Source organism: Protopterus annectens, chromosome 3.part0 (genome assembly GCF_019279795.1).
Source record: "Protopterus annectens isolate FY-2018-M chromosome 3.part0, PAN1.0, whole genome shotgun sequence".
NCBI lineage: Eukaryota > Metazoa > Chordata > Ceratodontiformes > Protopteridae > Protopterus > Protopterus annectens.
Genome location: NC_056731.1, coordinates 1,032,118,546 through 1,032,145,283, shown reverse-complemented (window position 1 = coordinate 1,032,145,283; position 26,738 = coordinate 1,032,118,546). Strand labels below are relative to the sequence as shown.

Genomic DNA, 26,738 nt, shown 5'->3' with positions numbered 1-26,738 from the left:
CTTCTTGACTCCTGCCTCTTCCATATCATTGTATCTGTCATACTCCTTCTACTTCTCTACCCTTCTGAGCCCTAACTATTTTGTATATGGCTTTTGCCTTATTGCATAACCATTATGCTTTAGGTAGGATTGCTTTGAAACCAACGGTACATTGTGTATGACTATAAACTGTTTGACTTCCTTACATGTATGTTTATTTAATTAACAGGCTGGTGTACAATTCTATTATGTTGGCTGTCTGTATTGACAACTTGTCTGTCTGCCTTTATTACGTTATGTGTGGAGCTTTTCTCCACATGCCTCTACTGAAAATGAACTCATATCCAGCTAGACTATATGGGTCAACAAATGTAAAAGTAATAACAATAAATGAATATGGCATCTTACCTGCACGCTCACTGTCTTGCTGATGTGTGGATCCAACCTCCATCATGATGCATGATGGCAGATGTTGTTCTGGGGCTGGATCCACAACACTTAGCAGTAGCCCCTCCTGTCTGGTGAGGGGGGGATGTGTGGCCACCCCCCCACCTGTGGCAGCCTGTTGCCTGCGGATATCTGCAGCACGCTGGCGGACATTTCTAATCAAATCACTGCAGTGATGTCTCACCTGCTCATATGTCCTATCATGCATGCCAACATCATTTATCCTGCTAACAAGGCTTTGCCACAGTGCAGACCTCTCCTGCTGGTTCTGGGTGGTGCGTGAAAACAGGATGGCATAGTCACGCACCAGGCTCTGGTGGATCACGTCATCCTCTGCAGCAGAGTACGCGGGATTTCTCTTAGGTGCCATGTCTATCTGGAAAGGTACACAAACAGGTTATCAGCATAGTATCTCAACAATACATGGTACACATTCTATACAGGCAGTGTTAACTTCTACTTATTACTGATTGGTTAAAACCTGATTACAGTGTAGCTATCATTCTATGTCATTTGTACTAAGTACTTGGCCTTCAGACCAGTTGTTTTACATTAGGGAGGTTGGTGGCAAGCACTGTGGTGGCAGGACACATATCTTTCATCCATTGAAGTTGGGAACTGCTGATTGTGGGCCCAGTGTACAAGTGTATTACTTCTGGTATGGGCAGTTGTCCTTTAGGCCAGTTATTTAACATTAACGAGGTTTGTGGTCTGCAGTCATGTGTGACAATAGGCTGTACTCTGCCATTCATAGCTGGGGACATCTGGTATCAGGTTTATAGTGCATGCATATCTGAGCTGTATCTTACTGACATTGCTACACCTTGTTTGTTGTAGCAAACACTACATCCAGGCCTCCTGCATCTACCTTTGTTTATATGCTTGTTATCTGTTAGCTTGTTATTTCACTGGTATGCTACTTCCACATAGTACACATCTTTAAAACACATCTGTGACTCACTACTGTTATCTGCATTGCTTACTGTACGTTCTTCCATGTTACACATGACAGCAAGTGACTGCTTGTCATTGTTGCATTTACTTCATTGTGACACATTGCACTTAGGTTACCTGGCATTTGCTCACTGTCGCTTTTATGTCAGTCAGCAGTTGTAGGTAATGTCAGTACACCCTCACTCCCCACTGGACCTTGTTTTCAATCATTAGTGATTACAGAGTTCACAATAGTATTCTAGCATGTCCAGAGGTCAGTTGTCAGTTCCTCCTCAGTCCAGCTGGTGAGTGTGGTACTCCAGAGACAATGTTAGAACAGATGCATGTACACAGACAACCCCCTCCTCCTAACGACAAATTCAAACTCATGTGAGTGATGCAACCATATACCAGACTGGAGGCTAGGCTCTGTCTACTCAATACCGCCATAACCAGTCACGTGGCAAAGGGGATCACTCACTACACTTCCAGTCTCACGTAGACCTAACACAACAGCGGACCTAACACATGATCACACATGATCATACTTGTAGGCTCAGACCACAGCTCTGCCTATGCAGCAGAGACCTCCTATGCAGACATCCAGGCAACCACTACCACATGAGCGAACATGTGCAACACATATCACACAAAGCCAATGTGCTGAACACTCACAGCCATTAACAGTTAACAACACACCTCATACACCTGTACTAGGTGCCTCTATGATCAGGCACACTCACATCACGTTCACCAGGCTTAACGAGGTGAGGGTCACGGTGTGCAGCCTGTCAGGCACTATGACCTGCCACATAACACAAACAGTCAGGTAACCCCAAGGCAGGTACAGGTATGACTCAGTCAATGTCCATGCTGCTGTGAATGGCCTGACACATTCCTCCCTGGACTACATGACATGAGACATTACAGAGCTCTCTGAGCACGTAGCCCAGGACAGTTTGACCCTGACCTTGAGTAGCATCCTACCCTCACCTAGAACAATGCCACAATATCAAGGCACAATTATCCCTTCCAACAATTGACTGACATACTGGTGTCATTCACAGGTGTGCCAATCCCTGCCATCTTGGGGTGGTATGCTTTGCTAGGGACAGCTTGCACCTGTCACCACAGTCCTATTGACATTTGGCGGAGCCTCCTGCTACACCCATTGTGCCTGTATTAGGCAAGGCTCATAAGGCAAACCCACATCCATTTGTATCACAAAGGATGAGGAAGTAAGAGTGATGCTACTCAACACTGGACGTCTAGACCCAAGGATGCACGCACCCAAAACCCTACCTAGCATTATGGACATCGATATCTGTGCAGTAACATGAACCTGTTTCAGGTTTCACAGGAGCACACCAGTACTACCACGTTATAGCTGTTACCATTCTTGTCGGCCACAACACTTGAACAAGGGAGGAGGTGTATCACTATTCTATGATGATTCCCACGCCTCCACATTGGTCGCACAGTACAACATAGGTGTTAGGCCATTGAGTACAGTAGAGGTAGTTGGGGACCTGGGGAAGAAACATGGTAGCAGTCTGTCATTTGTCTACCACATGGGCAACGTGGATTGACAGACATGTTATATAGCCCAGCTAATCATGACTGATTCACATGTATGGCAGGGGAGGTCATTATGCCTCTGTACTCATCCATCATCAGGCCTATAATTGCATACAATGCACCTTTTGGGATGTACCTAACCAGACACCTACAGCAACTGGTACAGGATAACAGTACATCATCAAGGGGATGCAATGGCTCACACAGATGTCATATGCTGCCCAGGTAAAGTGAATCCAGCTGGACTCAGTGGCATACTGCCTGTTCAGGGGCAATCTGTGCATGCCATATACAGCCATGTCCTACCTAGCAGTAATGAACGTGATGTACCTCAGGCAATCAGAGTCCCATACAGCCACATGCTCAGGAGAGCTGGACCTCAGCACTGACATACATGGACATGCTGGAGGGGCATATTCCTAAGCGAGAGGCTCCCTTCACTTTGTAATGAGCTCACACTACTGGTTAGGCAGAGTCCCTCATTGACTCTCTTCCATAGGAATCTGGATGAGTGGATGGAGATCATAGTTGTACCCCAGGTATCACTTCTATGTCACTGTTAGACAGAGGCATAGTATACTAAAGTCGGACAAGGGCATAGCAGCATAACTTCTGATTGGGTGGCAAAGACAAACACATTCTACTAGGCTTACCAATGCCCTAGGGCAAATAGCCTAGTATGAACCTATGAACTGTTCATTCTCAACTGTTCGAGCTCATTACAGAGTAAAGGGAGCCTCTCAGTTAGGAATTTGCCCCTCCAGCATGTCCATGTATGTTGTAGTCAGTCGCCACCGCTTGCTCAGAGGTGACCTTTGCCCAACATACAAGGCCATGTCAGACCCAGATTTGATGAATATGCTTCACCTAAAAATCTAGATCCATCAGAGCCACAAGGCCAGGAGACTTAAACCTCGACACGGCTATTAATAGGACATGCTGGAGGAATAGATTCATCAACCAAAGACTCCCTATGCTGTGGAACAAAATCACGGTATATGTGAGGCAGAGCACCTCGATGGCCTTGTTCTAGAGAAATCTTGACCAATGGATGGGAGATCGCAGATATACCCCAGGGATTACCTCAGTGTCACTGCTCGACAGAGGCACAGCAAAATAATGGGTATGGTTCCCCATACTAAAGGGGTGGCGTAAGCCACAAAACTATGGGCTAGTCTTGTAAATGCCCTCGGGCAGATAGCCTAGTATGAACCTATGAACATGTGTGTACTGCTATAGTACTTCTGCCATATGTTGCATGTGTGTGTGTTGTGGGGATGCACAGGTAATGGCCAGATCGTCTGCACAGGTGACACGTGTGACACATTCTGGGTGTTCATCCATACATACTGGATGTGTGCTGCCATCCAACCCTGTGATGTGGACACAAATTACTCAGCCTGGATATACATATCTGAACAACACCACAAGCACAATACACTACCTTGCTATGTATGCATGTAATTACACAGTTATTCAGTAGTTATGACAGTGATGCTATCCATGCAGCCCACTGGGCCAGTGGAAGCCACAACACACACCGCCAGCACATTTGCATATGCTTACCACAGACATCCCACATACTGCATGTACTGTGCACACAGTTATCTAACCCAGAACAACTGCACACCACTTATTAATCCTGTCCAGTGGACTACAGATACAGGCATATTGTATAACAATAGTAGGAGGCTACTGCAGCACAGGGCAGATTCACATGACGGAAGGCATCTGTTGTCTGCAGTGTTAAGATGCTTCACATTCACCAAATGCACAGATATTGCCAACAATTTTGCAGACAGTTTAGGTGCAGGTACCATCCACCCATTGTCCTACACACGTGTTATTACTTATCCCAGATGACTGTAACCTCCCTATCCTCTCACATGTCCAGGTGAGAGCCACCCTCATCATTGCAGAACACATATCATCACTGTTACGGAATGGTATCCCTGGATGTGTGCTACATTCACCCCTGGAGGACATAGCACCACATGACAGACTGATATTAATCCATGGCCATACTACAGGATATGTACCTGAACAGTGCCATACATACACAGTGGTCCCACACCAATGAGGAGGAACCTCTACTGACCCTGGGAACTACTGCATCATATGCACAACTGGCCTTGTGTTCTAAGCTATGGAAGTGTTAGTTATGGCCCACATGTACAACAATTTTACATATGTTTATATTTCATGACTATCTACACACAACCTATCTCATGGACATACCTATTGATAGTGAACTATGATACATTTGGAGGTGTCACAGTATACACAGGATTAACCTGCTACTTTGCATTACCTGTGTTTGTGGCAGCTTTTGGTGAGTCAGTCGTGCTGCTTGTATTTTGCTGCTGTTGCTGCTGCTGCTGCTGCTGTTTTGCTGCTTGCTGTCAGTATATATTTTTCTCTCTCTGTCTGTCTCTCTCTCTCTCTTTCTCATTCGGTTAGTGCAATGACTGTATTGCATGAGTGGAGTGTGGGTACTGAATACTTTTGTAGGTATCTGCATGGATCCATGTGATGGCCTCTGCACCAATTGTAAGGCAGCATTTGCTAATTGCAAGCAGCTGGGTGTGTACTAATTGCATGTCTCACTGTGATTTCAGGACACTGCTATAAAAGGGTATGTGAGATAGGCGTTGCCCTTTCAGATTGTAGGGCGTGGACCATGCTGGTATGCTGTTGACAGTGTTCTGTGAGTGTGAAGGTTAGTACATCTCCCATGCTTCATGCTGTGTTGTAGATTCAGGTTGCTGCATTTATCTTGCCTGTTCCTGTAGTGAGTGTGTATGCATACTGACACCTACAACTATATGTCATATGTATTGCTATATGAATATATATATATATATATATATATCTGTGTACATATACATACTTTCATATATGTACATTAGCTGACATTATTGGGTACAAGCTAACAATTAGCAGGGCTGTTTCCATTAACACTACTCTAGTATGGGAATCCAGTAATTGGGACTATAAAAGTCTGCCTGACATGCTTTGGGTAGTAGACATACTATATTGCCTTTATCTTCATTCCTACTATTACATGTTCCACTTATTTAGCACTATATTCTTGTATGAGAGTCATGGCTTAGTGGTAGGTCATACAGACTAGTGTTACAATGGTCTTGTGGTAGGGCCTACTAGTATGCTCATATTCTGCTTTTGGGTTGAGTATAGGGCCTATCAATCACAGTGCTAGAGGCACCTTTAAGCAGTTAAAGGGCTTAGTAGGTCTCACAGGAGCCAGGCTGTGTTGCAGATTCTGGTTGCTGCATATATCTTCACTGTTTCCTGTAGTGAGTGTGTATGGCTACTGAGACCTACGATTATATTTCATATGTATTAATATATATTTATATATATGTATGTGTTGATATACATACCTTCAAATATGTACATTACCTTACATTATTATGTACAAGCTAACAGGTAGCAGGGCTGTTTCTGCTCACACTGAACTAGTATGGGAATCCAGTAATTTGGCCATTAAAACTCTACCAAACATGCTTTGGATAGTACATCTCCTATATTGCCTTTATACTGATTCCTACTATTACATGTTATATTTATTTTAGCAGTGTGCTCTTCCACAGCAGGCATGGCTTAGTGGTAGGTCAAACAGACTAATGTTACCTAGGTCCTGGTTTCAAGACTGACAGTGGGAATTTTTACTTTGCAAACTTTCAAACTGAGTACAGGACCTGTCAATCGAAGTGTTGAGGCCACCTGTAAGCAGTTAGAAGGGTGAGTAGGTCACACAGGGGTCAGGCTGTGTTGCAGATTCAAGTTGCAGCAATTATGTTAACTTTTTCCTGTAGTGAGTGTGTATGGCTACTGAGACCTACGATTATATTTCATATGTATTAATATATATTTATATATATGTATGTGTAGATATACATACCTTCACATATGTACATTACCTTACATTATTATGTACAAGCTAACAGGTAGCAGTGCTGTTTCTGCTCACACTGAACTAGTATGGGAATCCAGTAATTTGGCCATTAAAACTCTACCAAACATGCTTTGGATAGTACATCTCCTATATTACCTTTATACTGATTCCTACTATTACATGTTATATTTATTTTAGCAGTTTGTTCTTGTAAAGCAGGCATGGCTTAGTGGTAGGTCATACGGACTAATGTTACCAAGGTCCTGGGTTCGAGACTGACAGTGGGAATTTATTTTTCTTAGCAAACTTTGGAACTGAGTACAGGACCTGTCAATCAAAGTGCCATAAAGGCACTTTTAAGCACTTTAAACCAGGTCTGCGCTCGTTTGCGCGGAGCTCACGCATGCGCACTGGCGGTGAGCTCCGCTAACACAAGCGCACACCCGCGCTATTTTATTTGAAAGAAAAGAAAAAGGGGTGACAGGAAAGTGGTGAAAAGGGGTCACAAAGAGGGTAAGACAGTAGGGAAAGAAGCGTGGGATTTGCAGGAAGGGTGTAGGTAAGGCCCATAGATGCCCATGTCTTTTGCAGCAACAGCTGTATATTTCTATGTATTTTGGTGAGACATTTGAAACCTTCCACCTCTGAGAGAGGTGTCAGGACAACATTAATATTTGTTGTACAGCCAATTGTAATTAACAGTTTAGATGTCCAGCAGACATGTCTGCGACATGGACAGCTATGTATGGGGCGTAATTTTTTTGTGGGACAGAGTGCCCTTTTTTTTTTACAGGTGAGAGTGGTATGACAGGTGAAGGAAGTCGGTAAAGCTGGGGAGGTAGGTTGGGTAGGTTAACAGACAAGACAGACAAGGCGATACAGGGACGGTGTATGACACACGTGGGGGTTACACAATTGACGGGACGGAGGTTGGGATATCTGAGATGCACGAGCCCACAGATGGCAACAGTGGAACTGATATCCCCACCCATAGGCAGTTGCCACTGTTCCTTCACAGCCCAGGACGGGGCTGTGCTGGGGAACTGTGTAGGCGGGCAACGGCCGGGGCCGTTAGCTGTGCCACATGAGCCTCGAGCTGGCGTGGGGTCCAAGAACAGTGTCTTGGATCTCCCTACGCAACACAGACCGGACACCGCGGACGGTCAGTAGACGAACCCCTCCGCCCACACTAGCACACCCGGGTCGGGCCCCTTCCCCTGCAGCGCTTCCACCCGAAGGTGGCACAGGGCCACCGGAGGGTCCGCCTGGGCACTAGTGCCAGGTGCAGTCACCAGCTGAGGTGGGAGAGGTGGGTCCGCTGGGACCTGCCTTCCCAAGCGTTCTAGGTTTGTGAGTAGTTATGTTAGTTTGGGTTAGTGGCATTTTATTCCATTCAGATTAGTTGTAACATCATGCATTGGTATTCCCATCAAACAAACACCCAGATATGGACACCATTGAACAAGGGGCATATCAATATCACATGCATTATTTGAACAGCAAAACACAGTCAAACGACATGCAGGGTTGATTAATGGCAACAGGCCATCGTATTTGCAGGTATGAACAGGGCACATGCACGAACAGACATGCATATATGTTTTGAACGGACAAATGTCCATGATTAATGAAATGTTCACATACCATTATTTAGTGGATGTTGTTATATGGAATTACAGGGTTGGGTGGGGATAGAAAGTGATGACACATTCATATGTTAAACATTAATTCACATTTATCATAGATACACAATTAAGTTGAGGCTGATGTTTCAAAATAATCTTTATTTGACTGTCATGCTACACCTGTTACACATACATCACTATCCTACTTATTTTGAATTTGATCAGATACATCATCCTGCTACACTTTGATGACAGGACAGGGGACAACTATGGCTGTTTAGTCTGTCAGATAATCATTCATTCTATCTGCAAATTGTTTACTGTTATCACCATATACAGATTTTGAGCTAGACATTCAGATTCAGACACACTGAAATCAGTTTGGGATGTTAATTTGTACTTCCCACATGCATTTAGTTCTGTAAAAACACACTGAGGCTTATATATTCAGGGGTTATTACTACTTTCTTTATTCATACATGAGCCTTTCTGTCACTCTCACACATTCTGCAACTTCACAGTTCAGGTTGGTACTTCTAGGCTTTGTTCACATATTAGACCTGTGGTGATTCAAACACTTTCCAACAGCCTCACTTCTGTCATGATTCAGCATTTCAACAGGGGATATATCTGACATGTGACTACCTCAGATTCTGAAGCTGTACTCTTGAGACTATACTGCAGGTTACAGTATATTTAATTAAGGATGGGACATCTGTATTACAGCACTGTTTAATCCTATCAATTATATTTCCAGTTACACTTGCATACTGATGAACTTGTTGCAGCCATACCTGCAGGCGTTCAATTCCTGCTTGCACATTATATTACTTTTAATCAATACACTGCACTGTTCTGATACATGGTACATAATAATATTTATTTACAAGTACTGGGTGGGGTTACTAACCTGCATGGTGGCGCAGCCGCACCAGCCTTCTGGCGTGCATCTCGACATTCGCAGAGCGGACACCTGCAGCTGTAATACAAAGGGAATAATATTGGACTACTCATCTCCATGGTATCAGCTGGTTGAAATCCTTACATACATGGGTAAAATGTGACTTACTCAGTAGTGGGGCATTGGGCATTTGCCGGGCCTCCTGGATCCAACGGTTCAATTGGTCCTGCTTGCGTCTCTTCAGGTCCGCATGGTGCTGACGGACCTGCTCACCAGTGCGTGGAATGCCAGTAGCACTGGTCAGCTCACGAGCCAACTGGTCCCACGCCTCAGCCCTATATACTCCCCATGAGACCTGGCCCTGCATGAGTTGGGCCTCGTGATTATGGACAAGGAGCCAGACCATGTATCTGGACTCCTCAACGCGAACGCTGTGCTCGAAAGCAACGTCCCTCACCTACTCCACTCATGCTGACTGCAAGTCTGTTCTACAATCAGTTATGCTGTGTATTCCCGCCTATGGGGCTTATATATGCCGCTTTTCCCGCACATTTCTCTGATTGGCGTTTTGGAATTGTATCTACTTCACTGAAAATGCTTTCTCATGCTCCATTCTGGGTTTTATCCCATATATATGCTATTTCTGCTTTTTTAGGTATTGCTGTCATGGCTTGGTGGTTTAGTTTCTTGACTCTAGTGCATGGTATCCTGTGTTCAAATCTGGCAACTGCTTTTTGCTTTTCCTGACAGAAATGAGTTGAAGACCTGTCAATCAAACATGCCAAAAGCACTTTTAAGCACTTTAAACCTGTTCTGCGCTCGTTTGCACGGAGGTAACGCATGCGCACTGGCAGTTAGCTTGTGGGAGCGGCGCGCAAACGGTGTGCGCTGGGATAAATCTTAATTGGCTAGTGACACACATGTTCAGCTAATTGCACACAGTTTCAGCCTGTTTATCCGCTGCTTGGCAACGGGCACGCAGTTTGCAGCTTTTTAAACACTACTGCCACGGGCACTCTGTCTCACGGCAGCTTAGCTATCAGTACATTTCTGACTATTTTTATTCTTATGTTACTTCAAAATATATGCTCTGTTTCATTCCATTTTACAAAAGGGAATACATTTACATTTGTACAATACTGTCTGGGGGCTTTTTAGTGCTTATTTACAAAAATAAAAAAGGTTGTTGTAGGGGCTCGAACCCTGCCTGCCTACTCATAGGCGGGTACTCTACCACTAAGCTATTATTTCTTGGCTTACTTTGCATATTTAGTTCTTATATCCTTTTCCCCTGACTGCTAACTGTGATTGCGCTAGTAGCACACCAGCACACAGTAGCAAACATTTACGGGTTTAACAAAAAAAAAAAGGTTTTCATTTACTTTTATGACATCTCTTCACTTTATACACTGATGGCCAGTCGGGGCATGTGTTGTATAGTGTGTTTATTCACATTTTCATGGCCTTTCTCGTGGCTGTTTACTTTCAGCCATTCTAGTTTTCCGGGGGCGTGTCCACTTGCAGAGCTTAGCCTACAGACACGCCCCCTACTCTCTTACACGGACCGTGTAAGAGTTACTGGTGTGATTCAGCATGCCTCATGCACCTCATGCATATGCATGACATGCTGACATCACACAGTTTAACTGCAGCCTCCGTGTAAGAGTTATAACTCTTACACGGAGGCTTCCTGAATCTGGCCCAGTGTGTTTTCTAATTTATTTTAAAGGCAGTACTGATGAGCTAGGACATCGAACTGAAGAGTAGTTCTAGGTTATGTCTCCTTCCCACTCAAAGAAAATACTAAAAGCAAGGGAGTGAAGGAAAATATCACTGGGAAAGTAATTAAAATATCAGTATCAACTGTACAAAGACGCAAACAATGATCCGCTCTTCCAACAGGCTGTCAAGCCCTTACTCAGCTTGTGTGACTGGTAAATACATAAGCAATATTTATACTTCCTGCTACTTTTAAAACTACTTTAGTACCACCCTATGTGATTAGAATTATAATCACTAGTAATAGAAAATACCATCATATTGCTACCGATTGCTCCTATCTATTTGGCTTTATATATCATGTGAGCAGCAATAGAGAAATAGAATGATGTTACTTAGTGAATAATAAAAATAGCTTTCAAAATATGATTGTTACTTAGGTTTAATTAGATATTACCATTGTATTAAAGTGTGATAGGCTTTGCTGGGGAGTTAGCAGTAATGTGCTGGGAAGTATTCTCCCTCTGAAACATGAATTATATCACGGACTAATTGCATATGATTATGAAAGATTATGTTAGAGTGTGTCGGTATAATGGTCACAGATCAAAGCATGTTTTCTACATCATTCTATCAGGAAAACTTTCTTTCTTAGTGTCTCTGCTGTTACATATATGGTGGCTTAGAAAGTCAGTGTACAATAGGTATCTAGTTTCATAATTGCTACTGGAAACAGCAGTGTTTTAGTACTTATCTATAGTGTGGAAACTAAGTGGTTTGTGAATGACAGGGGAGCTATGCTGAACATGTATTTGTTTGTAAAGACAGACTCAGGAGGATCCATGTAAAAATGAAAAAAAAAAAAAAAAAAAAAGAAAGGTTCATTCTCTTGATGGACTATAAGTTTCCATGCCTGTGCAGCACAGAGGAGGAGACCAAAACGCAATCTGAGGATCATGCTAATAAATGCTAGAAGTCTAAATGTCAAAATGCACTCACTCAAAGCACTCCTTAAAATGGAGAACATCAACATTTGTGCTGTAGCAGAGACCTGGTTCAAGGCAGCAGAAGTACCCCTGCACTACCAGGCTATAACACATTCCACACCTTTTGGCCCCAGAACTTGGACCGAAGCTCCAAAGGCAGTGGTGTTTCCATATTCATAAAGGATTGCACACCTCCAGACTGGTAGCTCAACATAACACAACTGAGATACTTCAGGTACATTGGGTAAGACATCGATTCAGGTCATAGCCTCCTATAGGTCCCCAACCATGTCCCAAGACTCACACTCCACATTCCTAAGCACCCTGGAGAATATTAGGGTCCACCCTAACACTCTCATAATGGGCAACTTCAACTACCCCTCCATTAACTGGGAAAACTACTAATGTACCAATACACTTGCCGAACATTTCCTGGAATTCATTAATTGCAATGCCCTGGACCAGCTCATTCTTACCCCCACTAGAGGTAGCAACATCTTTGACCTGGTCATTACTAACATGGGCGACCACTGCTCTACACCAATAGTAAACTCCTCCTTGGTTATATCCCACCATAAACTAATCACTTTGGAAATACACACCCCCCCCCACAAAGGTAATCACCATGAAAAACTTCTCCAAATCTAAATTTGGGCTCCTAAAAACAGAGGTGGCTATCTTCACAGCACCCATGCAAATGGAGAATAGTTGCATGACCGCCAAATCATGCAACAATGCAGTCTACGAACACGTACATAAATGCATGGATCTTGCCATACCCAATAGAATCAAGACGGTCTCCTCCAAAAAAAAAAGGAAGCCAATCTGGTTTTCCCCTGCCATAAACAAACTCTACAACAGAAGGAGGAAACTGATGTGAAATAAGATGAAGTCCCAAGACTGGAAAAACTCCCTTATCAGCCTCAACAAAAAGTTGAGATCCCTCATCAAATATTCTAAAGCTAGCTATGAAAACAGAATTGCAGCAGATAGTAAAGACAACCACAAGGCCTTCTATAGTTACGTAAAGAATCTCTACGGCAATATTCAGAATTGCTCTGAGCTACTGCACAATGGTACCTCTTATACCGAGCCAACAGATATTGCCAATATATTGGCTGATAGATTCAGTGCCAACTTTACCTCTCTCTTCCCCCCAAAGGACCAGTCACAATACCAGTAGATTGCCAGGCACCCAGTACCACTGCTGCACAAGATAAAACAGCACTGTCCAAGGCCAAGAATACAGCTTCTGTGGGACCTGACAATATCCCTGGCTGTGTTCTACATGAACTACAGAGTGAACTGGCACCTAACCTGTGTGCCCTGTTCAATCACAGCCTCACCTTAGGCTTTGTCCCTACCGAATGGTGGACTGCTACAGTCATCCCTCTCCACAAAGGAGGAGTGACTACAGACCCTGGGAACTATTACCCCATTAGCCTGATGTGTCTTATATGCAAAGCTATGGAACACATCATCATAGACTTAATAAACAAGGATATAAGGAATCTCCAAACTCTGGATCCCACACAGTTTGGTTTTATGAAGGATAGATCATGCTTGCTCAACTTGGTCAACTTCTTTGAGTCAGTCACCAGAGCTGTGGATGAAGGCAAAGTGGTTCATACAGCATACCTTGATCTAGTCAAAGCTTTTAATATTATTCCCCACTCAAGAATCACAGAAAAATTCACTAAGCTAGGCATCAACCCCTATATTACTAGGTAGGTTGAACTTGGCTCACAGGTAGAACCCACAGTGTAAAAGTAGCTGACTCCAAGTCAGACTGCCAACCAGTCACGAGTGGAGTCCCACAAGGTTTGGTTCTTGGTCCTCTCTTGTTTGGTACCTACTTTTCTGAAGTCCAGGCCAACATTAAGGGACTCTGGCTGACAAAGTTTGCAAATGATTGCAAGTTGGGAGCTATTATTAACTCCTGACATCCTACAGAAAGGCCTCACTGAGACCAACAACTGGTGTCAGAACCATGGCCTTAAGCTCAATGTCAAAAAATGTGTCGTCATCCCCTTTGGGAAAAACCTGGTTCCCATGAATTACCACATCGATGGTAGTTCGCTGAACCCAGAAGGCATTATAAGAGATCTGGGAACACAGGTTGACAGCAACCCCTCTTTTGACCACCACATTGCCACTGTGGTCAGAAAGTGCTTCTATGTGGCACATCTCATTACTAAGGGTTTGCATCCAGGAAGAAAGAGGTCATTGTCTCCCTCTACTCTTCCCTCATTAGGCCAATCATCGAGTACAATGCCCCATTTGGCATGTACCTCACTAAACACCTGCAACAACTGGAGAGGCCGCAAAAGTACCTCACAAAGAGGATCCTAGGCCTTAAACATTTGTCCTATATGAGCAGACTTAAAAAACTTCCACTATTCTCTGTCTCATATTGCCTACTTAGAGGCAATCTCTGCTTGACTTACAAAGCCATGTCTGACTCAGCTCTGTTAGAAATGCTACATCTAAAGAAATCCCAATCTCTCTGCAATACATGCTCCAGAGATCTCAAACTCATTACCACAATCAACAAAACATGCTGGCGGGACAGGTTCATAACCCAGAGACTGCCCATAGTATAGAATAGACTTCCCATACATGTCAAGCACAGCACCTCACTGGCCCTCTTCAAGAGAAATCTTAATGAGTGGATGGGGAATAGAAAATTCACCCCAGGGATCACTCCAGTGGCTTTACTTGACAGAGGCACTGGGAACTAAGGTCGGATGGCACGATGCCAGGGTAATCCTATGGGCTAGGCTTGTAAAGGCTCCAGGGCCATTAGCCTAGTACACAACTATGAAAATATAATAGGAGTGTCTTACAAGGAGAACAGGTTAACATAGCTGGAGCTCTGAAAATTCAGAAGCATGTCTTTGTTTTATTAAGACATTTTTGCTTGAAGAGTCTGAAATCCATAGCATCAATGTTTAAAGTATTTTGTTGAAAAACAAGCTGCAGAGGCATAGCTCTCTATCTTTCATCCCCAAAAGGTGAAACAAGTGTGCAGCATTGGTTACATAACTGCAAAACAGAAAATAAGCACTAAAAACAATGGATTTCAGTCAAGCAATGTCTTTAATTGTTGCACATTACAAAGTATAATATATTAATACATATGTATATTTCTAAATTCTGCTGAGCAGTATAAAAAACAAAAATGCCACCTTCCTATATACCTAGAGTCAGATTACAGATGTGTTTCATAATGTGTGATATTTGACAGCTGGATGTAATCAGGTAACATGGATTCAAAAATTAAGGTGCTTCCATCTCATGCTAGAAATGAGTAATTATGAGGTGGTATGTTTTTTTTATCATGGGTTAATGGCCATTTTTCTTCTACTGTTACATTTTTATTTATCATTTCATAGATTTGGGTAATGATGAGTGCATTTGATGAAAAGAATCACACATTGTTACTATTCCCGTTGAGAGACATATGTCTCTGTAAAAACCTTTATAACAATGTTTTAACAGCAAGACATTTATTTTTTAGAAAAATGATGCAAACAAAATATGTTGAAGCATTTCTGCTTTTTATATTGATGGAATATGAACAGCAACTCCTTGCAGCCAGGATGTGCATGTGGCAGAGTAATAAAATTACTGTATTGCAGGTTGAGAGACGACTTTAAACAGAATGGCTTTAGCGAGATTACTTTGACCTTCACATCACCTGAGCAGCCTTGAAAATGACTGATGTTGAAACAGACTGATGTGATGCAATGTCCTGAGCTGGTTAGGAATGATGCTCTTTATTTTTCTGTCTGAAGAACTAAACAGTATCCTGTGTGCATGACCAGCAGGAAGAGGGTGATGGATACTTTCCAAACCAGATATGGAATTATTATTTACTGATCTGACCAAATGTGCCTATTATTTAGTCGTTAACCATGCAGGGACCTTATGTAGGTTTGAAAGCACAGTGACCCTGAGAGAATGTTTAACCCTCAAGTGATTGTTAAGTAAATACACTGTTTGTCACTTTTCTTCAATACAACTTTCTCTTTTATTGATGGAAAAGAAGAGAAAGCGGTGTTTTTTACCTCATACATTCTTACTTTCATTTGAAAACATTGCTTATTATAATCTTCGGCATCCATATTCTGTTGTGCAACACATTTATTGAGCTTTATGTTGTGCGTTTCTGAAATTATTTAGTTTGCCATACAGAATGATGGTTATTCTCTTTGTACTAGCTTTACAAACTGAAACAACAGATATCAACCATTTGGGTTTCTGTTAATTTTCTTACTTTGGTACTTCTAGTTTGTTCTGTGCTTGTTGTCATTAGCTTTGTTTGCTTGTTTTAGGGTGTCTGTGTAGAGCCTCCTTGAAAATTTCAATGGAAAACAATTAATTTTTTTAATTTTCAAGTAATATTTAGAGTTTTCCAACTCAGACAGCCAGACACTGACTTTTTATATTTTAGGAACAATAAGAATATGAAAAGACCTCGGATGAGCTGAAAAATTAGAAGGAAAGATTCTGTTTTCTTAAACCAGAGTGAAAATGAAAGATATCCTCCTATATTTAGTGTGCTCCCAACAAAGATAAAATCAAGACTAGATCTGTTATGAAGATATGTGGAACAAGGTCTTGAACAAGAATATAGCCATGCAGAGCTCATGGTCAATCTGAAGGAAAAATCTACTACTTCCAAAATAGATGTTTATCTCAGTTTTCTTTTGTGGGGAACCTGTATGCTTTGCTCATTCATATTCTAAACAGTAGACTTCACCAAGTATGAGTCAGCAGATTTCTGGATTTAGTAGTGAACAGACTTCTATAACCATGTTTATTGCATTCAGTATCAATCGCCACATTTCTGTTCCTGTACAACAATCCAGAAAACGTTTGCATAGTTTAAACAGAAGGATTCATGTCAATCAAAGTAAGCCCAAACCACTGAAACCATTATAAATGAAACAAGCAAACTGAAATAATACTACTCAATGAATATGTAAAAAGAAAGCAATGAGAACTCATAAAAAATCAACTAATACAATGCGACTTGAAGGGTACAAAGCCCAAATCTCAAGCCTCCCTGCACTCCCACATTGGAATCATCACTTCAAGTACCCATGATATAAACACAACACAGAAAGCACAGACACCATCAACACTGAAAATAAATGGTCTCTTCACCACCCAAAGCTCTGTGCTCCATAAAACAGCAAAACTGAATGCAAATGCAGCTCATGCAAAACAAGAAATGTTAATAATTCATGCCACCTGAAACATAAACAACACAAACCCTCTGGGTTGAAACATATGCAGTAAAATGCATTTCTCCAGTGAAACATCTGAAAACAACACCATTCTAACTTATTGTGATATATCTGCACAATCACAATGTGATTTACTGGAAGAGGCTGTGATAAAAGAGTATTTTACCTGAAAAAAATGAGGGATGGAGAAAGTTGTATGTAAGCCCCCCTAAATTATTCAGCAGAGCTGCAAAACAGTAACACAAAAATACTAGCTATTTTTTTCCCTCTGAGACAATTAAAAGGTATGTTTCCCACACCCACTATTCCTTTTACACACCTCTGCATACTATTTTGGCATAAGGAAACAACCAAACTAACCTGCTGCAGTACTAGAAATGCCATGTGCAAATATCTCTAGGCAAACAAGCACTAAGGGAAGAAATGGTAATCAAACACTGGATGCTTAACACCACAGATATATCCTACAGTAACAGTTGGTTATCAGACTCACATGCATGGTAACCAGGTAACTATAGGCCACACATAAGAAATGAGCCTCAGCATACCACAAATCTAAGAAATGTAATGGTTCATAGGTTCATAGGTAGGCACTAGGCTATTGGCCCTATGGCCTATATAAGCCTAGCCAAAAATGTACCCTGGCTTTCGCCACCCAAGAAAATTATTTTCCTGTGCCCCTGTCGAGCAGAGCCACAGAAGTGATCCCTGGGGTGAATTTCCTATTTCCCATCCAATCATCAAGATTTTTCTTGAAGAGTGCTAATGAGGAGTGCTAATGAGGAGCTCTGTTTGACATAGATAGGCAGTCTGTTCCAGAGTATGGGAAGTCTCTGGGATAGGAGTGGTCCTTGAGTGCCATAAATGGATGCATTCAAACAATGTATTACTGCAAGAAGGCTTGGAGGTTGCCCACATCTGCTTGAGTTCACTTCAATTTAATCAATGCATATTATATAATGCTAGTAATAATAATAAAAATAAAAGCAATTTGCCTGTGTGCCAGTGAAAAAGCAACAACTGTCCCCTAAACATCTTGGGATAATGATTCATAGCCTCCGGCCTTCTGTCGCATACATTAAGTATTATGAGGTATGAATATAAAATGAATGCTTGAGTGATATACATTTCTTTCAGGTAGATTATCTTTGTATTGGTTGGCTGATCTTTTACCAACATTTGGACTGCACAATTTCTTGGTCTCTTGGTTTATTACTTGTTACTGCCTTCTTTTTGTTTGACATTTTTCAAAGTGGTTATGTTTAGCTTCCTAGGTCGCTTTAACAATGACGGCATCCAGGATTAAGCTTATACTGAGCGCTCATGCCAGACTTACTTGAAAAGGTGCACTCACTTTTAAATATCAAAAGTTGTTGGCATTTCAATTAAAAGGATACTTACTCTTAGATAAGACCTAGGTAGAAAATGCAGGAAAGGTTTGTGGAATGGGAGCTGGAAGAATAAGTTCAAGGAAATACACAAGGACTTCTAGCTGCAAAGGAAGAATCAGGTAGGGAAATAAATTTATGCATGCAATGAAAATGTGATTGTCGCTAGTCTATCAAAGTATGATAAACATTCTAATAGTCAGCCCCCTGTGTGGGACACTAAGTTATTTTTCCAAATATTTATTGTTTTTATTTGTCAAATATGTACTTTCAATTGGCATAAATATCCGTGCTCAGGGTCAACCCGCAAGCTGTGCCTGGTTCAGTGACTTCATTAGAGTTGTAGAGTCTATAAGAAGATCACAACAAGGACTCCAGGATAATGGTTATGGACAGCTTACAGCCTTAACTCTCTGGGATAAACTGACAGGCTAGTTTATTTCCCTGGCTCAGAGGAGCCAGGTTCTCCCAGTACCAAATCAAATCCCTTATAACTTCAATGCAACATACGATCACTCTTAACTAATGGAATTAAGCAAAGCTGGCATGGCCGTAGCTTTTTCTCAGAAACAGCATAGTTTTTAAGATGTCTGCCTACTGTTTTCCCTTTTCTGTCACATCCAGATTACATAGCCCTTCTTCACTGAAGAACCCTTTTATAATCATGACCTTACTCCACATAAAGTGTTTTTTCTTTAACTGGAATAGATTAATAGCTGTTCCAGCTAAATATTTCAGCAGATTTCTAAGTTTTGTAAAGATTATCTCAAAAAGCTTCCTTGATCATAAGATAAGACTTGATTCATTTAGTGCTGAACCTTTCTGTTGTATATTCTAAGAACTTTACAAATAACCTGAACTTGCAGTTTAAATTTTATGTTAAACTGTTCAAAGAAATTTGCTTTCAAACTATGTTTATTTATTTATTTATTCTTCACCTATATACTTTTTTCTTCTGTATGTATGTAATATAATTTATTGACTAGTTGATAAAAATCATTTAAAGACGGGACTCCAGGAAATCTTCAAGAAAGGTAGTTAAAATTATTGGTTATAAAACATACTGCCTATACATTCTATCAGCATACAGTGAACATGAAGTTTTATGCTCAAATTATTTTGTGTGTAAATTCTGAAAAACCTTATTCATCACTGATACTTACACATGATGTTATTCATATTGATTACTGCTGCTGTGCCCTTAGCTTTATGAGTTATATCCTGTCAAGCATATAAGAGTTGTCCAACTTCCAAAGCTTCAAGGCGCCTTCCACACATCCAAACTGTCAAACAGCTTGGCCTAAGCTGACTAAAAGACAAGTCTGAGTGAGAATCAGTGATCATATTTTGTGAAGCCCATTGAGATTTACTGCCACCAAAGACTATGCTCCTCTGATGCCTTTGAGGATTGACAGTCAACTTGTACTTTCTTTAGCTGGGCAGATAAGTTCCCTTTGAGGGGGGAAAAACTTCCATTTTCAACTTTTTACTGATTATTTATTAATTTCCTCTACAGGAATGTTATTTTAAAGCTAGGTGTGTAGTGTTTTAATGGATTGTCTTGAGACTGTGTCATACTTTTAAACTGAGCACTTGCTGTTTCTGCCAGTTTAAAAGAAGTGTTGTCTAATTGAAGAAAATATTTTCTGTGGAGAAATTGTGTTTGTTTTAACTTTGTGGGGCTGCCATAGTGTTTGAAAATATTTTTTACTCTGTTTTTTTTTCTGTCATAAAAAAGTAACTTTTGTGGACTGGCAGTTTTGTTGGCATTGTTCCTTATTTTCCTCAGGACAAAGTCACCATTTTTGGCTTGACCATGGAACAGCTTGTCAGCCCCACTGTCAGTCCTTCTTACAGGCACACAAAGAAAACAAAAAAATAAACAAACAGCCTTTGACACCTAGTAATTTGCCTCAGCCACAGATGAGTGGCACTGCTGTGGCTATTTGCTGTACCTCAGACCACTCATCTTTTACCGCAAATTCCTCTGGTGTAGCATTTATAGACACCATGGACTAAGGGTTAAATATGTCCTCTGCAGCTGCTGGAGTCCCCTCAGTGGGCAAGGGAGAACCACTGTCAATCATAGTAGATGGAATAGGGAAAGTTTTACTGTTGTGTCAGAATGCTCTATCCGTCCCCTTGGAAGCAGCGGCTGCAATTAGTAACACAGTTGGCCCCATTTTCCTGTCAAAAATAAACATAAAATCAAGCATGTATCTATTCCTCCTCAAATTTCTTTGAATAGGAGTAGTTTTCTGGGACTGGCTCAGGGTTTGATTTAGTCTAGTGTTCCGTCTTGTCGAGTAGCTTCAGGTAAAAGAAACAGGGATGTATCCTTTCTTGAAAAGATTCAAGATTCTGAATCTGGACAAATAGATGGAGGGACAGATTTATGGTTTTGGCCTTAGAGTTTTGACTCAGATTCAGAGGAGAGCTCACTTTCTGATTCTCCCTCTGGGGGATGTTCTTTCTCTGAGACCATTGCTAGAATGTCCTAGTGTTTTCACTGGGAGAACAATGAGGTTTCTCAGTCCTTCAAAAAAACACTTTGAGTTGTTACTGAAAAGTTATACATATGAATCAGTAAACCAGAATAACACTGCAGAAGAGATTTGGGTTTTAAGGAGTATAGGAATGTTACTAGTCAAGTGTTCATGGAGATCATAGGATGCTAATTCATATACATCCTTAAGAAGTCCAACTTAAAAGTTTCTGCCACTATTTCTAAGCATTTAATACTGTTCACTTCCCAAAACAATAAAGGTCATACGTAATAACTGATGTAAAATGTGTGCTTATCCATCCAATCATCAAAAATAGCCTTAAAGGTAAATACAGTAGTATTTTGTGTTAGGGAATGTTCTACCTACTATTACAGGATACCCTGACATATTAGTTAATTTAAAAGTACTCTGTAGGAGTTCAACTAATTCTGGGTTTTAATTATCTTTAAACAGAAACATCTATATAATATAACTTATTGCATACTTGCAAAGTTTATTTTATGCTGAGAGAATATCTTCAATTAATGACATTAACCTGCTTTATTTGTAAATTTGATCACTTGGTTTACCATGCCAAATTAAAAATTAAACTAAACTAAAAGAAATTATTGATAATCATAACCCTGACAATACAGCTATCTATTATCACCAGAATTGCTTTCTGACAGTGTCATTCATCTTTAAAATGTCACTTACCTATAGTTAGCATGTTTAAAAATATATCTTAATCCTTCCAAGGATAGCAGTTTTATTAATTTAGTTATGGGTTTATTTATTTGTTTGTTTGTCTGTTTGTTAGTTTATTTAATTTACATCAAGCTAGTACAATTTTTAGTACCTACACAGTTTATATTCAAGTGCTTGATCTTTTTAGTATTAATCCATCCACTTTATTTCTCCTTCTATTAACCCCAGCAGACAGCCACTCCTAAGCCTTGCATCCTTTCTGGTTAGGCTTTGACAAAGAAAATCTCCTTTAGGTCAGCCTTCTTTCTTGTTAAGCTTTGAACTCTTGGTAATTCCCAAACCACATCTTATGTAAATACCTGACTGCACTGCTATCAGCTTTTTCACACTCAGAATATTTATTAATAGGTTCTATATCATTTCAGGTCACTGCTTGACAGGTGCTGATGTCCTGCCAGCTCATTGGCACTAATTGTATTTATTTATTGTCTTTTATTTTGTACCTTATCCCATACTTCCACTTAAGATACCTATCTTAATGGCACAGTCCTTATATTCCCTCTAGTTTGTTTTACTTTGTCACTTTTTTCTTTTGACAAGCTGGGGTATTGGCTGAATCCAAATGATGCCAAAGCAGACCAAACTTAGAAATGCAGATGTGTGGGCATTTTTTTATGTCTTCTTTCAAAACAATCTCAGATAAATTAAAGGGAGAGAAAAACACTCAAGAACAAGCCTAGTGTGTCTTTGTGTATTTCAAAGTGCAATTAAGTAATTGCTTTACCAAGTGAGTGAGTTATACTGATCATTTCTTCACAGTTTATTTTTAAAGCCGGCAATTATTTTTTTTCAAGGAGCTATACCTGAACTAGATTGTTTCCGTAATGTTGGACTTAATGAATTGATGCCTTCATTGCATTGAATAAAAATATCCATAGGTTATCATAGATTACCATAGCTGCTATTTGCTCAGGAAACTCCTTCTGTCTGCTCTTCGTTTACTGTTATAACAGTTACACCATATGCATCTTGTCCAGTATTCTGTGACTAACCAAATTTTCTGCTGCTTACCTGCTTTCAATCTTCCTCTGAGTATCTGATTTTTTTAAATGTAAATTGGTCTTTATTACAATGAAAACTGTAGATGATTAGATAACAGAATTATGTGGGTCCTAACTTTTAGACTGGCAGAATATATGTGATAGCTATTATGTGGCAGCTGTTGTACTTTTTTCTTAGTTTGCCTTCTTAACTTTCATGTTTTTCAAAAAAAAATGTATATAACTCATCTAATTAAAATATTAATCTTCTGAAAAGACTATGCAACAGCACGTTCTGTCTTTTCAGCAATATGTTCATGAAAAAATGGCTGAACTCAGCATTTCTCAAATCAACCAAGATTTATAATCCCATACTTAGTTTCAGAAATGTATAGACTGCCCTATAGATGCTCATTCCCATTTCAGAGAAAGACCAAGCAAGCCTGTAATGCTGTGTACTTAGCACATAAATGATATACTTATAATGCAATTATTCATTTAACATGTAACAAATGCACATGCATATAGCTCTTTTATTACTGTAGAGGCAGAGAATATAAGCCATATGTAGAAGGCTGGTACTGCATCAGGGTATTTCATAGCCCTTTTTTATAGCTGGTACAAGCTGATTCTTTCAATAAGAATGCTTTTAGTTTCCTTTTAAATGCTACTGTCTTGTACTTTCTTGTCTGATTTCCGAAAGGAGTTGGTGCTACATTGGTGCCAGCTTTGAAAATGCTCTTTCGTCTATTGTTTTAAATTTGGGCCCATTGAGGGTAATGTTCTCTTCATGTATACCTCTTAGAGAATAGTTTTGTTCTCTGGTTTGAATTGCTTTATTGTTTCCTTATTAGAGGTCAATGTCCGAGCTTAATACTTCTGTAGATCCGTGTATAAACTAGTAAGGTCACCCTTTTATTAACAGGTAACTATTTAACATGTTCTGCAAACTAACAATAATGGGTTAGTTGACATACAAGTAAAACAAATATGCACATTTTATTTACTGTTGTTTGAACTTTTTGCATGTTGCTACTATAGTGGAAGGTAGTTATTAGGAGACTATATACGATTTTTGGAATTTGTACATTCCTAACTAGGGCAAGATAAGCGGTGGGTGTGGGATGATGAGAAAGTCTGAAGCATATTTTAATCTGTCCCAGGTTTTGTTGATAATGTATTAAATATCTTTTGAGAACGAGGGAGATTTAGTGAGAAGTCTGTTTTTGTGGGTCCAGTTGCATAGCAATCTGAAGCTGTTTGAAGGATAATTTTATACATAATTTTAGTAGAAGAAGGTCATCATATGTGTTAATTTCTACCCATAACACATTACATGTGATGGGTGCTATAATTTTACTTATAAATAGCTGCAAATCCTGTGGCTGGAGTTGAGTTGCTGCTCACTTTGGTGTGGTATGTCTCTAAAGCTGGATTTAAGTAACCAAAAAAACAAAAAAGAGAGAGGTGCATTTACCATTAATGGTATTTGCTTTGTTTTATATATATATATATATATATATATATATATACACGTAAATATTTCAGCAAATATTTCTGATTGGAATAGTAATTAATTGACCTGAATTTAATTTAATCATGAGAAACACACATTTTTGCTTCTGAGTAATGACATAAAAAAAGAAAAAAAGAGAGTGTTTTATTTGTTATTTTTATACAATGATCCATGGTTATTATGAAGTTTTCCTAAGGAGGTATTCACTTTTTATTCTTTAAAGCAAATGATTTTAACAGTAGAGTCTTCGATACAGATGAAATGCAGTATATTAATTTATAGAGAGCATTATTTTTTCATGGCCCCATAATAAATCAATTTGTTTTCTTTTTTAAGTTATAGTTGTTCTTTTCACTGCCATGAAGAGGCAAAGGAAGAAAGAGCCTCTCATCTTCTCAAAAGAAGATATCAGAGATAATGTAGTCAGTTACAATGATGAAGGTGGTGGAGAGGAAGACACTCAAGCTTTTGATATTGGTACACTGAGGAATCCTGAAGCAATTGAAGACAAAAAGCTGCGCAGGGATATCAGACCAGAAACCATATTTATACCACAGCGGACTCAGTCAGTGCGGGATAATCCTAATGTTAGAGAATTCATTAACCAAAGGCTTCAGGAAAATGACATTGATCCAACGGCCCCTCCTTATGATTCACTTGCCACATATGCCTATGAAGGAAGTGATTCTGTTGCTGTGTCTCTCAGCTCTTTAGAGTCAGTATCCACAGATGGAGATCAAGATTATGATTTTCTAAATGAATGGGGGCCTCCCTTTACTAGACTAGCAGATATGTATGGAGGAGGTGACAGTGAATGAAAGTGCTAGTGTGATTTAATACCTTTCTTAACAGTAAAAGGAATAATACATGCACTTCTTAATGTCAAGGTTTGACTGATGTCCAATGTTTTTAATCTGTTTTCACTTTTCTGCATTATCAATTTCACAGTGAATTTCACAACTGTGCTTTTTAAACTAGCATACAGAAGCCAAACATTGTTGCCACTGGCATTTGAACTGAAATGCCGATTTGCAAATGAAGAATCGTTTCAGCTTGAAAAAAACAATGCATTTATTTATGGATCAAATCTAGTTGCTGACTGATAGACCAGTGATAACAACACCTTCAGTGAAGACAGCTTGGTTGCACCCCAAGTGATTGTTTTCTTGTTAATCTTCTCAGTAAAAGACACAATTAATATGCTCAAGATAATTTGCCACATTTTTAGCAAATTGACCTGAGTGGTCAATGAAAATATCAACAGTTGCATTATGGGTCTGATGTCTGTATGACAGCAGTCTGACATCCAAGAAGAATTGTGAATGTTCATTCTGGGCTCCTAAGTATGCTGATTTGGTGGCCCTGGAGGTCATCTGTTAGGAAATGAATTGTTACTGATGTTACTGGTTTTACGTACTAATAGATATTCATTATTTGAGTAGTAGGTTCTATACAAAAGCACCTCTGGGGCAGAGCAAGTAATTTCCTGTACTATAGGACAAACAGATCTGAGGTATTCACTGTGGTATTAAGTGTTGTACATTACAGGATAAGTATGTTTGTATTTCAGTGGACACTGTTGTTTCATTAAATTTTCTCTTGCAATGTTTTATATTTATATTTTTGTATTTATTTTCTAAAAAAATAAACAGATTTGTTTATCTATTTTGATTGTTCATCTACTTGACTAGATTAAAAAAGCTTGCCATAGAAAACACATATACATATTCACCTCAGGGTGGTAACAGAGATAAATGCATTACCAATATGCACATCATGTCCAAGGTGTTTTGTCCTTGTCATTTAGCCTATATATTCTGTATACAGCTTCCATAAGAAAGGATGAGTGAATGTTGTTATATCATGCTTTTTTCCCTCAAATAATACTATTATTCGTCTGCTGAATTTGAAATAAATGCAGATTTTATAACTTGGCACTTCCAATCTATTATCTGTTTTAATACATCATTATGTTTCTTTCTATTAAACTGCATACTCTTCATTATGTTTATCCAGACTGCATCTTGTTGACAAATTAATTTCTGATATAATGGTTGCATTCTAATATTCCAGATGCTGTAGAAATGATCAATGGCATCAATGTGCCACCAGTTCTGACCTACTGATTTTCATGTTTTATGACCCAAGCGTAAATCTTGTTAAACCATTGCTTCTTGTAAAGTGGTTGCTAATCTTAGGTTTGTGTACATTGTACATATAGTCATTAGCTTCTTTGTGACTTTAGACAAAACAAAGTT

At 39.9% G+C, this 26,738-nt stretch overlaps 1 protein-coding gene across 1 annotated transcript in view; it reads left to right on the top strand.

The window, feature by feature from the left end:
• LOC122796665 (cadherin-10-like) overlaps nt 1-26,145 on the top strand; it is a 2,154,436-nt gene extending 2,128,291 nt beyond the window's left edge. Inside the window, exon 14 of the mRNA XM_044065325.1 lies at nt 24,817-26,145. Within this exon, the coding sequence (XP_043921260.1) occupies nt 24,817-25,298 (482 nt within the window). The 3' untranslated portion in view covers nt 25,299-26,145. The remainder of the gene's footprint in view (nt 1-24,816) is intronic.
• The last annotated feature ends 593 nt before the right edge of the window (nt 26,146-26,738 follow it).